Source organism: Puccinia triticina, chromosome 1A, assembly GCF_026914185.1.
Source record: "Puccinia triticina chromosome 1A, complete sequence".
NCBI lineage: Eukaryota > Fungi > Basidiomycota > Pucciniomycetes > Pucciniales > Pucciniaceae > Puccinia > Puccinia triticina.
In genome coordinates this window covers 2,208,592-2,221,742 of record NC_070558.1, presented here as the reverse complement: position 1 = coordinate 2,221,742, position 13,151 = coordinate 2,208,592, and the positions used below count along the sequence as shown (strand labels likewise).

General features: G+C 44.5%; 1 protein-coding gene across 1 annotated transcript; it reads left to right on the top strand.

Moving 5' to 3' along the window:
• Positions 1-275: 275 nt before the first annotated feature.
• On the top strand, positions 276-440 carry PtA15_1A289 (uncharacterized protein; the record flags this gene model as incomplete). Its single annotated transcript, XM_053165300.1, has 1 exon — positions 276-440. One exon carries the CDS (start codon positions 276-278, stop codon positions 438-440), a length of 165 nt encoding a protein of 54 aa, XP_053016506.1.
• Positions 441-13,151: the final 12,711 nt, after the last annotated feature.

Here is a 13,151-nt window from a genome sequence, read left to right as displayed (position 1 = left end):
TTGGCGATCCTTACGTTACACGCGGCACAATTGAAAGTAGTGTTAGGCGAAGCTCCGTCGAGTGGGGGGGTGTTGTAGCATAGTGTAATCCTAACGAAGTAGATTACCCCATACTACTATGTAATAGTATTCACACACTATTACATAAGACTTGACTACACTTCCTATGGTCGGACCCTTGTATCTACATATATATATACCTTGTATTTCCTCTCTTAGCATACTCATTGATAATATCATTTGTATTCATTCTCTCTGCTCCACTAAGGCGGTGGATGAGCAGATGTAAACGGGTAACCAACAGCAAGCTGATAAACAGCGCAAACACCCCTGTGATTATTGCTGCTGAAAGCACCTCCCGTGCTGCACTTTCCACCAACTTTGCCATCCCTCCCTTGCCTTGGCCCCCTTCCTCCATGCCTCTCAGCTTGCACATTTAAAGCCCATGACAAATTACATGAACAACCATTGCAGGAAATTCAAAACTGTGATTGGCCCATCAGTTTGGTTTGGAGCAAAAGAGCTAACTCTTGTAGACTGACAGGAGTTGTAATTGTAGGCCCCCACACATCTGCCTACCCATGGACAGCTGTTTGTAAATAATATCAGAGCGGGATGTGCATGTGGATGAGAAAAGTGAAGTCGTGCAGTAACAGGCTGGTAGCTGAGAGCCTGAGTAGGTAAATTCAGTGCTGACGGCCCCAAGAACTAGTTATTGGCGGCCCAATGGGAGCACGGCGCAATTGATTTAGCCTGGGAGCGCGGGGCCACTGGTTGTTACATGGGTACCCGCCTGCTGTGCGGTTCTCTAATTGGGTTGGCGGGTCGACCCGACAGCCAAAATGGCTGCCCAAACCCGACCCAAAAATCTAGCGGGTCTGAGGCGGGTTGGTTCAAAAATTGATTTTTGAGACAAAGGCCAACCTGAACCCGGCCCCAGACCCGACACGGGTTGGGTACCTGCCAGGTCGACCCAACCCACTTTCATCCCTACTGGACCCTTATGTCATATTCAGAGGGGACACAGGTGACTCAGCGGTCCACCAGTTCTCCGGCCAAGCTTAACTAAGTCTCTCCTTTGGAGATGCTTACCTCCAATCATCAATGTCACACCATTGGTCTTACAGACTTGAGTATTTCTTGTAAAAAACAGTATATATTTTATGCAAATGATTTAAGTGTAGTTTGTGGTTTTCAAGAAAAAACAACCCAGAGCAGACAGACTTGTATAAGCCTGCTATCTCAGCTTTCATTCCTTGTTTTTTTAGCTTACTGCCCCTCATAATTACTAGCCCAATTCTCCTCTAACTTAACACAAGTCCCCAACATCAGAGAGCCCTGGTATAGCCTGGGCTGGTGCAAAGTGCAACCTCTGAAGGAGGGACTTGGGACTAATTTCCACTTTTTGGCCCGAGGGTTTGAGGCCTTTTGGTGGGGGTTTTGTGCCATTTCAATTTTGACCCTGTTACCAAAGGGCCTTTTGGATGCCTTTTGGACCATGAGAATCCTCTGGTTAATCCCCATCTTTTGATGCTACACCCATCCATGAGGGCCCAACCCTTCTCTTTCCACACTTTGTCAAACTTTTGGTTTTGAAGGTTTGTCAACCTGTACGTTATGCATGTATGTATATTAGCTTGACATATACTTATGGGTGGCTTACATTATAATGTCAACCAAACTTTTGGCAAGTGGTAATATGCACACTGGAAATGCATACTACCACATTTACCCAAAGTTATGGCTGAAAGCATATGGCATGTGAGGAATCCCCCATCAACCAGGCTCTTGTTAAGATGTCTTGCCCAATCCAGCTCATGTGACCCATTTTCACTTTGAGGACAGGATCTGGAAGCCAAGATGTTTGGCTATTCATGCCCTTCACTGCTTCACCTGGTCTGGGATGGTTTTTGTTGTGTGAGGGGTGAAAGAAAAGAAAAGTGTTGAAAAACAAAAGCCCAGAACTCTCAGGCCAAATTTACGACATTAGTCATAAGCCTCTCCTACAGAGAGTCCCTGCGGCACGGGGGGTGCCCTCCTCCGTTTGAGAGGCTTAGTTAGGCTAGAATTCACCTACTCTGAGTGGTTCTGAAGGGGTCTTCCAGGCATTTTTGAGCTCAAAATTTGAAATTCCCTGAGCTTGCGCGGGCTCAAAGGAGGCGGATTAGTTACAGAAACCCACCATGTAGCAACATTTACAGGATGATTCTTGCCAGGGGGATGAATATTTCACCCATTTCAAGCTTCTCAATATCCATCCCCCCTGGCAAGAAACATCCTGTAAATGTTGTTACATGGGTTGCTGTGACCAATTTGCCCCCTTTGAGCCTGCACAAGTTCAGGTAATTTCAAATTTTGAGCTCCAAATGCCTGGAAGACCCCTTCAGAACCAGTCAGATTATGTGGATTGGGCTAGTAATTATGAGGGGCAATAAGCTAAAAAAACAAGGAATGAAAGCTGAGATAGCAGGCTACAAGTCTGTTTTCTTTTAAACCAAAAACTACACTTTAAATCATCTTCAAGAAAAATATACTTTTTTTACAAGAGAAACTTGAGTCTGTGGGACCAATGATGTGACATTGGAGGTGAGCCTCTCCTTTGAATACACTTCATGCCTGCTTGGTTGGTGTGGAACAACTGGGAACAACTGGTATGTTGGCAGGTGCAGGTGACCTACGGTGATGCCCTGGCTGGCGGAACTGGGTGAGGCTCCATTGGGACCTGGAATCCAACAAAAACTTAACAAATTCCCTCAAGACTTTGGGCCCCCGGGGGTCAGGCTGAACTTGCAAAGCAAGCCTCCATCAGGAGGGACTTATACCATACCTCCCCATTCTGAATCTGGTGCACCAAGAATGGATTTTTTATGCCTGTTTTCACTTTCTTTTTTGTACACTTTTCATAGAACAACATTTCTGATTTTTTTTTTGCTCCTTGTCAGCATAAGTAGGGTTGACGATTGGGTCGGGTGTCCAACAGGCCGCCCGAACCCGGCCCCTGGGGTTGTAAAAGGAGGGACAGGATTGGTCAATGTGAAAAACGAGCGCTGTTGGACGGAGCTGTGTTCTACAAATTTGGACCAATGTTGAAAGGTGTTTTCTCCAGATTCCAATGGTTTTTTGGAGTGGCAATCTTCCTCAAATGCGGCTTTGATCCAGTGACAGTCACTATTTTGTTGGCTGAAGTAGTCTAGGAACCCAAAAGAATATTAATATTGGCAGACAACCCAATCAGTCACACAACGGAGGGAAAAGGAAGAAAAACTTTCTGCCATGTTTTGTCCAATATTTTGTGGTATTCAATGGTTTTGATGAGCGTTTCGACGATGCGGAGATGGTTGAGGTGTGACTAGCTGGGCCGATTGGATATAGCAGGCGGGGGAGCCACTGTTCCCCGAGGATCTTCAGTGGGTGAAACAAAATTCGGGGAGTGGGGGAAGCGGAAAAAAAGAAAAGAAAAAAAAAAACGGGAGGGACCGCAAACTTTTCTGATATAGCTGTATATACAACGCCCTGGATACCGGTCATTGAAGAGATATGTACAACCTCTTGATGACCGGTCTGTGCTGGTCATCGAGGGGACTTGACACTTAATGGCCAGTACAGACTGGCCATTGAGAGTATACAACCCTCTCAATGACCGGTCTGTGCCGGTCATCGAGGGGACTTGACACTCCCAATGACACTACCAAGATGGATGAATTTGTGATGTCGTATATTGATCAATTTATGTTGATCATTTTTTTTATTCCTCTTGATACCTTTGTCTGTGTTCCATGTCTCCTTAATACTCTTCTATAATCTCCCCCCTTCCCCCTGTATTTGCTTCAAGCCACAGGAATCTTTTTTTTGTCTGATAACATTCATAAATTTCTACATACACCATTCAATCCTTCATGAAAAAAATACATTGCAAGTTTTAGGATTAATCCAGAGTGGCTGAGGGGTCTCAATTTTTTTTTTTTTTTTACTTCAACAATTGATGTTATCAGAAGTCTCCAAATCTACTTTTTTTCAAAAAAGGAGAAACATTGACCCCTGACCTCTCTCATGATACCATCCTGCACACATTTTTAATTTGTTTGGTTGAACTTCCTGAAGATATTGCACATCATACTTGAAGTGCTACATGCATAGAAGGCCTTTTGGAAATTAGTTTACCATGGTTGAGCATATTTTTGTCAGGTTCTTTTTTTTTATCTACTTTTGTGGTCAACCACAGATTAATAAGGAATATTTCCACATAAAATTTCATCGGACAATTGTTTGGCATATAAAAGCTAGAAATATTGTGTTTGGGGTCACATCCATTATGCAGCAGCTACAATCTGATCAGTTTCCAAATATCACTACTTTGGTAGTTTCTTGGTGTTTCTTCCACTATATCTCTTCCCCAGCGTGGGAATTCTTCCAAGATATTGTTACCATAGTGTTGAAAAGACCCCAAAGATTCATTATGTACCTTTAATGACCAAAAACCCCCAAATGTAGCAGCGACAGTCTGATCAGTTCCCAAATATCACTACTTTGGTAGTTTCTTGGTGTTTCTGCCACTATATCTCATCCCAGCGTGGGGATCCTTCTGCCTATGGTTACCAAATTGTTTACAAGCCCCCAAAGATTCATTATGTACCTTTACTGATCAAAAAACGGCCAAGTGTAGCAGCTACAATCTGATCAGTTCCCAAATATCACTACTATGGTAGCTTCTTGGTGTTTCTGCCACTATATCTCATCCCAGCAGGGGAATCATTCTTCCAGATGGTTACCAAAATGATAAAAAGCCCACAGCGTTGCAGTATGTACCTTTACTGACCACAAAAACCCCAAATGTGGCAGCTACAGTCTTATCAATTCCCAAAAACCACTACTTTGGTAGTTTCTTGGTGTTTCTGCCACTATATCTCATCCCAGCGTGGGGATCCCTTTGCCATATGGTTACCATAGTTTTAAAAAGCCACCAAAGATTCATTATGTACCTTTACTGACCACAAAAACCCCAAATGTAGCAGCTACAGTCTGATCAGTTCCCAAATATCACTACCTTGGTAGTTTCTTGGTGTTTCTGCCACTATATCTTATCCCAGCGTGGGAATCCTTCTGCCAGATGGTTACCAAAATTTTAAAAAGCCCACAAAGTTTCAGTATGTACCTTCACTGACCACAAAACCCCCAAATGTGGCAGGTACAGTCTTATAAGTTCCCGAATATCACTACTTTGGTAGCTTCTTGGTGTTTCTGCCACTATATCTCATCCCAGGGTGGGAATTTTTCTGCCATATGGTTATCAAAATGTTGAAAAGCTCCAAAAGATTCATTATGTACCTGTACTGACCACAAAACCCTCAAATGTGGCAGCTACAGACTTATCAGTTCCCGCATATCACTACTTTGGTAGTTTCTTGGTGTTTCTGCCACTATTGTTCATCCCAGCATGGTAATCCTTCTGCCATGTGGTTACCAAAATGTTTGGAAGCCCCCAAAGATTTATTATGTACCTTTAAGGACCACAAAACCCCCAAATGTAGCAGCTACAGTCTGATCAGTTCCCAAATATCACTACCTTGGTAGTTTCTTGGTGTTTCTGCAACTATATCTCATCCCAGTGTGGGAATCCTTCTGCCAGATGGTTACCAATTTTTCTAAAAGCCCCCAAAGATTCAGTATGTACCTTTATTGACCACAAAACCCCCAAATGTAGTAGCGACAGTCTGATCAGTTCCCAAATATCACTACCTTGGTAGTTTCTTGGTGTTTCTGCCACTATATCTCATCCCAGTGAGGGAATCCTTCCGCCAGATTGTTACCATAATGTTGACAGGCCCCCAAAGATTCATTATTTACCTTTACTGACCACAAAACCTCCAAATTTAGCAGCTACAGTCTGATCAGTTCCCAAATATCACTACTTTGGTAGTTTCTTGGTGTTTCTGCCACTACATCTCATCCCAGCGTGGGAATCCTTCTGCAATATGGTTACCAAAATGTTCAAAAGCCCCCAAAGTTTCATTTTGTACCTTTTCTGACCACAAAACCCCAAATGTAGCAGCTACAGTCTGATAACAACACCGGGTAGTTACGATACGTTACGTTATTGAGCGTAATTTCTTATCGCAACTACTTTCGTTATGGAGGACCGTTGTTATCGCTATCTGTAACGACTAGATTCCTTACTGTTCTTTAACGTAGCGAATAATAATTGTTGTATTTCTTAGTTCTTGCTAACGTAGCGCCACCTAACGCGCAGTAACGACTGTTAACGTGTTTGAACCCCTGCGCAAGGTCTCGTACTAATTTGTTTGATACCACAGGGGCGCAGGACCAATACATTTGTACTGTCGGATTTCGCGAAATCCGACAGTACAACTGTGTTCACCCCTGGGTTTTTTTTTTGACACAACAGGGCTGTTCCCTCTTTCTTGCTGCTTCCAGTTCGCCAGACTTTCCATTCCAGTCAATCAAATATTATTTCTTTGAAATAACTTGTTCGGCAGTAACCTACCAATTAAAAAATGCCATCAAAAAACCCGCCACAGAAGGGCACTCAAGATCCGGACGCCATTGCCAGTGGATATGCGACCGACCAATCTCAACCCCGCCGCTCGACCAGAGCTTCATCCGCAGTTGTGGAACCAAACATGGTTGCCACAGCTCCCGACTCCCGTGTCAGCTTGAGCAAAACCGCCAAAGCTCCGGCCGCTCCTTCTTCAGAATCTGCTCGGTCCGCCGCTCCAGCCAAATCAAGGGCCAAGAAAAAACGGATCATAGAGGACGAGTCCTCCGCAACTGAAGCAGCTCAGGTTCCCGCTATTGTTAGAAAAAAGAAGACCAAGTCAAAGAAATCATCCGAAAAAAGTGCGCATATAAGCACTTGAGATGCTTAAATTTGATGGATACTGATTGGATGTTTCTTGATGGTAATTATTCTATCTTTTGATTAGGCCAACGCGAACGGGCAAGACTATGACTATAGTCAGGAAAGCGACAACTTGATTGAAATCCAGCCTAGGGAAGCTAAGAAAAAAAAGGAACAGGAGTTTGATACAATCTTTGAATTCTTTGAAGAACCTTATTGGAAAAAAGGAGACAAACCCAACACACAGATCAACTACAAATGTAAATGGTGTGAAAATATCTGTCGTGCGCACAAGACATCGACCTCGAATTTAAAGGTCCATTGTGATGGTTCAACACAGTCGGAGAACAGAAGCCGCGGGTGCCCCAACCAAGATAAAGCAAAGGCTAGCGGTGCCAAATTGCCTCCCTCAGTAGCTGAACGCAATCTTGCCGAAGCCAATGGTGGTGGTGATAGTAAAAAAACTGTCATCAGCGGGTTTCTTCAGACCAAGCCAGCGTTTGTCAATCGAGTTCTCAATCAACTCATCATGATTTGGCAGATCCGCCAGGCCCTCCCGTGGACTCGGATTGAGGATCCTTACCTTCGCGCGGCTTTCCAGTATGCAAACCACAAGGCTGTTTTGTATGCCCAAAGATGGTCCGCTGATGAGTCAAAAAAACTCTACTTGATGCTCAAAAAGAATGTATTTGACGAGTTGAATGTACGCCGTGGTTTCTTTGTTATGTTTTTTTGTTTTTTGATACTAACATTTCATTTTGCAGAACCTTGACACCAAGTTCACCCTCATCCATGATGTATGGACAACAAAGGGGAATTGATTTGCATTCATTGGGGCCTCGGTGGCTTACATCAATTCAGACTGGGAGTACACGGTCCGCCACTTAACTCTCAAGATGATTCCATGGAAACATCTGGGACATTTACTCGCGCGTCCAATCGCAAGCCTCCTTGCAAAGAAAAAACTTTTCCGGAAGATGTTGGCGCAGACTACGGACTCCGGTTCTAACAATAATACTATGGCTAGCAAGATGTACAGTTTAATTTACGATAATGAGCCACCGGAGACGGACAGATGGGATCCGATGACTATGCACATCCGGTGCTTCTGTCACAAGCTGGCATTGATAGTAAATGCTGGCTTGGCATCTCTCTCGCTGAAAACACTGCCTCCAGCAAAAGCCAAGGAGTCAGTACTCGGCTTTTTCCCCGTTCTAGGGAGACTTGTAGAGGAAGACGAGGATGCGGCTGTAACCCCAACTAGCTCAGCCTCAGGGGTTTCTTCAGACCCAAAGACCATTGAAACTCCGTTGGATGATGATTGTGCTTCTCAAAGTGACTACGGAAACGCAGATGATGAGCTCTCTGATACCAACACGGCGCCAGCTTCAGCTCTCAACACTAAAATGGCTCCTGACGTTGATTCAGACAAAGAACCAGTCACATCAAACAAATCAGCAAAACATGTTAACACTACCAAACTTCACGAGCTCACAACTAAGCTGGACGTTGTAATTAAACAAATCACCCGCTCTGCAGCTCAGCGAGCAAGTTTCAATTGCATGGCCGAGAAGTTGGGTGCAAAGGTTGCACCGTTGATTGCCGGTTACGGCATTCGCTGGAATGTAAAATACAAAAGCCACAAGAAGGCAATCGAAGCTCGAGAAGTTATAGACAAACTCCTCAAGGAAGATCAAGGACAGGACCAGACTGGTGTATTCAACAATGTCCTTTTTTCTCCTCAAGATTGGTACTTGATTGACAAGTTGAGTCGCAAGCTTGAGGTGTGTTATTCACTACATGAGATGATTCATTGCACTCTCACTGACCAACATTAACAGGTTTTTGTACAACTCACAGCTCAAATGGAGGGCAATCAGGCCACCGGAGCGCACGTCATCCCCAAATACTTGGAGCTTAAGGAGCAGCTCACTGGGAAGATAGATCGCGCGCAAGAGACGGATCCACTGTATCCGATGTACCATGCCATGCAGGCGCGAGTTGAGAAGTACTTGAACGAAGCTATTCAGTGTGAGACACTGCTCATTGCCACCATTATTCATCCATGCTACCGTATGCATATCTTCGAGCTCGTATTTGGAGTTGAAAGTAGGGAAGTCAAGGAGTGCCTTGCACTACTGAACCGCCGTTTCCTGGACTACAAGGCCAAACCAGTTGTTGGATCAGCTTCAGATGAACCATCTGAGATCGCACCCATTGAAAACCCAGCAGCGGCGGAGCCAGACTCTCTCATGGCTCGACTTGCATCACGTATAACCCAGAAATCAACTGCGCAGGACGACGAAATTGAAGCTTTCCTCAAAGCCAAACTTTCCTTCACTAGCAAGTCAATCAACAATAAGGCCTCTCCATTGAGGTGGTGGAGAGACCACTGCACCACCTATCCAACTCTCTCTCGGATGGCACGCGCGTATTTGGGGGTATCTGGGAGCTCATGTGCAGTAGAAAGACTGTTCTCTGCTGCTTCCAACGTCTGCAGCAGTAGGAGGGGTGGCTTACTCCCATCAACCATGTCTCACTGCGTGAGCAGTATGATGTGGCTGCGGGAACAGGTTCCTCTCAGCGGCGATTTTGAGGAGGCCGGCAAAGCTTTGAAATCATTGGTGCCTGTGCCAAAAAGCAAGAATGTTCTGTGATATGCCTGTTTTATGCCTTTGTAATACAGATTTCGCTACAAACAACATTTAACGGGCCGTCAGCCCGTTATTTTAACGTAACATAATATGGAAATCCTTCCCAATAAAAATAACGCAACGGCACTAATATAAAAATATGAAAAAATACAACTAACGTTAACGTGCGGCCGTTAGTGGTAACGGCCAGAGTAACGCGCCTCCAATTGATACGTTATCAATACGTTAGCGTTACTGGTAACGTAGCTACCCGGTGTTGCTGATAAGTTCCCAAATATCACTACTTTGGTAGTTTCTTGGTGTTTCTGCCACTATATCTCATCCCAGCGTGGGGATCCTTCTGCCATATGGTTACCAAAATGTTCAAAAGCCCCCAAAGTTTAATTATGTACCTTTACTGACCACAAAACCCCCAAATACAGTCTGATCAGTACGCAAATATCACTACTTTGGTAGTTTCTTGGTGTTTCTGCCACTATATCTCATTCCAGTGTGGCAATCCTTCTGCCATATGGTTACCAGAATGTTTAGAAGCCCCCAAAGTTTCATTATGTAGCGTTACATTACCACAAAACCCAAAAATCTAGCAGCTACAATCTAATCAGCTTCCAAATATCACTACTTTGGTAGTTTTTGTGTTTCTGCCACTATATCTCATTCCAGCGTGGGAATTCTTCTGCCATATGGTTACCAAAATTTTGACAAGCGCCCAAAGTTTTATTATCTACCTTTACATGCCACAAAGCCCACAAATGTAGCAGCTACAGTCTGATCAGCTTCAAAATATCACTACTTTGGTAGTTCCTTGGTGTTTCTGCCACTATATCTCATTGTAGTGTGGGGATTTGTCTGCATTATTACATTTGGGGCTTTTGTGGTCATTAAAGGTAAGTAATGAAAATTTAGGGGCTTGTTAACATTTTGGTAACCATGTGGCAGAAGAATTCCCACCCTGGGATGAGATATAGTGGTAGAAACACCAAGAAGCCACAAATTTGCAGGTGATGTTTGTGAACTGATCAGACTGTAGCTGCTACATGTGGGGCTTTGGTGGTGAGTAAAGGTACATAATGAATCTTTGGGGGCTCCCTAACATTTTGGTAACCATTTGGCAGAAGAATTCCCACGCTGGGATGAGATATAGTGGCAGAAACACCAAGGAACTACCAAAATAGCAATATTTGGAAACTGATCAGACTGTAGCTGCTACATTTGGGGGTTTTGTGGTCATTAAGGGTACATAATTCAGTTTGGGGGGCTTTTTAACATTTTGGTAACCATATCTCAGAAGAATTCCAACGCTGGGATGTGATATATTTGCAGAAACACCAAGAAACTACCAAAGTAGTGGTATTTGGAAATTGATCAGACTGTAGCTGCCACATTTGGGGGTTTTGTGGTCAGTAAAGGTACATAATAAAAAATTGGGGGCTTGTAAACATTTTCGTACCCATATCACGGAAGAGTTCTCATGCTGGGATGAGATATAATGGCAGAAACACCAAGAAACTACCAAAGTAGTGATATTTGGGGACTGATCAGACTGTAGCTGCTACATTTGGGTGTTTTGTGGTCAGTAAAGGAACATAATGAATCTTTGTGGGCCTTCAAACATTTTGGTAACCATATGGCAGAAGGATTCCCACGCTGGGATGAGATATAGTGGCAGAAACACCAAGAAACTACCAAGGTAGTGATATTTGGGAACTGATCAGACTGTAGCTGCTACCTTCGGGGGTTTTTTGGTCATTAAAGGTGTATAATGAATCTTTGGGGTCTTGTAAACATTCTGGTAACCCTATGGTAGAAGGATTACCACGCTGGGAAGAGATATAGTGGCAGAAACACCAAGAAACTACCAAAGTGGTGATATTTGGGAACTGATCAGACTGTAGCTTCTACATTTGGAGGTTCTGTGGTCAGTAAAGGTACATAATAAAACTCTGGGGGATGGCAGAAGTATTCCCAAGCTGGGATGAGATATAGTGGCAGAAACACCAAGAAACTACCAAGGTAGTGATATTTGGGAACTGATCAGACTGTAGCTGCTACCTTCGGGGGTTTTTTGGTCATTAAAGGTGTATAATGAATCTTTGGGGTCTTGTAAACATTCTGGTAACCCTATGGTAGAAGGATTACCACGCTGGGAAGAGATATAGTGGCAGAAACACCAAGAAACTACCAAAGTGGTGATATTTGGGAACTGATCAGACTGTAGCTTCTACATTTGGAGGTTCTGTGGTCAGTAAAGGTACATAATAAAACTCTGGGGGATGGCAGAAGTATTCCCAAGCTGGGATGAGATATAGTGGCAGAAACACCAAGGAACTACCAAAATAGTGATATTTGGAAACTGATCAGACTGTAGCTGCTACATTTGGGGGTTTTGTGGTCATTAAAGGTACATAATTCAGTTTGGGGGGCTTGTTAAAATTTTGGTAACCATATCCCAGAAGAATTCCGACGCTGCAATGTGATATAGTTGCAGAAACACCAAGAAACTACCAAAGTAGTGATATTTGGGAACTGATCAGACCGTAGCTGCTACATTTGGGCGTTTTGTGGCCAGTAAAGGTACATAATGAAGCTTTTGGGGCTTGTAAACATTTTCGTAACCATACGTCAGAAGGATTCCCATGCTGGGATGAGATTATATAGTGGCAGAAACACCAAGAAACTACCAAAGTGGTGATATTTGTGAACTGATCAGACTGTAGCTGCTACATTTGGGGGTTTTTTGATCAGTAAAGGTACACAATGAACCTCAAATTTGGGGGACTCTAAATATTTTGGTAACCATATGGCAGAAGGATTCCCACCCTGGGAAGAGATACAGTGGCAGCAAGGCTGAAACACTGCGCTGCGCTACAAAAAAGCGGTCTTTTAGCGCAGCGCAGCGGGGAACCGCTGCGCGGTCAGCCCAAAAAGCGGTAGCGCAGCACCAGTCCCGCTGCGCTACCGCTGAAAATAGCGGGGGCCCGCTTTTTCCCCAACCCAAAAAGCGGTAGCGCAGCGGACGGGGCCGCTCCTTTCAGCGCCGCGCAGCGGCCACCAAAACAGCTGCGCTGCGCTCTTTTAGCTGGCAGCGGGGGAGCGCTGCGCGGCCAGGTCAAAAAGCGGTAGCGCAGTGATGGTTCCGCTGCGCTACCGCTGAAAGTAGCGGGTTCCTGCTTCTTGCCAGACCCAAAAAGTGGTAGCGCAGCGGGCGGGGCCGCTACTTTCAGCGCAGCGCAGCGGCCACCAAAAGCGCTGCGCTTCACGCTGCGCTGCGCTTTTTGAAGCGCAGCGCTTTCACCCTTGGTGGCAGAAACACCAAGAAACTACCAAAGTGGTGATATTTGTGAACTGATCAGACTGCAGCTGCTACATTTGGGGGTTTTGTGGTCAGTAAAGGTACACAATGAACCTTTGGGGGCCTCTAAATATTTCGGTAACCATATGGCAGAAGGATTCCCACGCTGGGAAGAGATATAGTGGCAGAAACACCACGGAACTACCAAAATAGTGAGATTTGGGAACTGATCAGACTGTAGCTGCTACATTTGAGGGTTTTGTGGTCATTAAAGGTACACAATGAACCTTTGGGGGCCTCTGAATATTTTGGCAACCATATGGCAGAAGGATTCCCACGCTGGGATGAG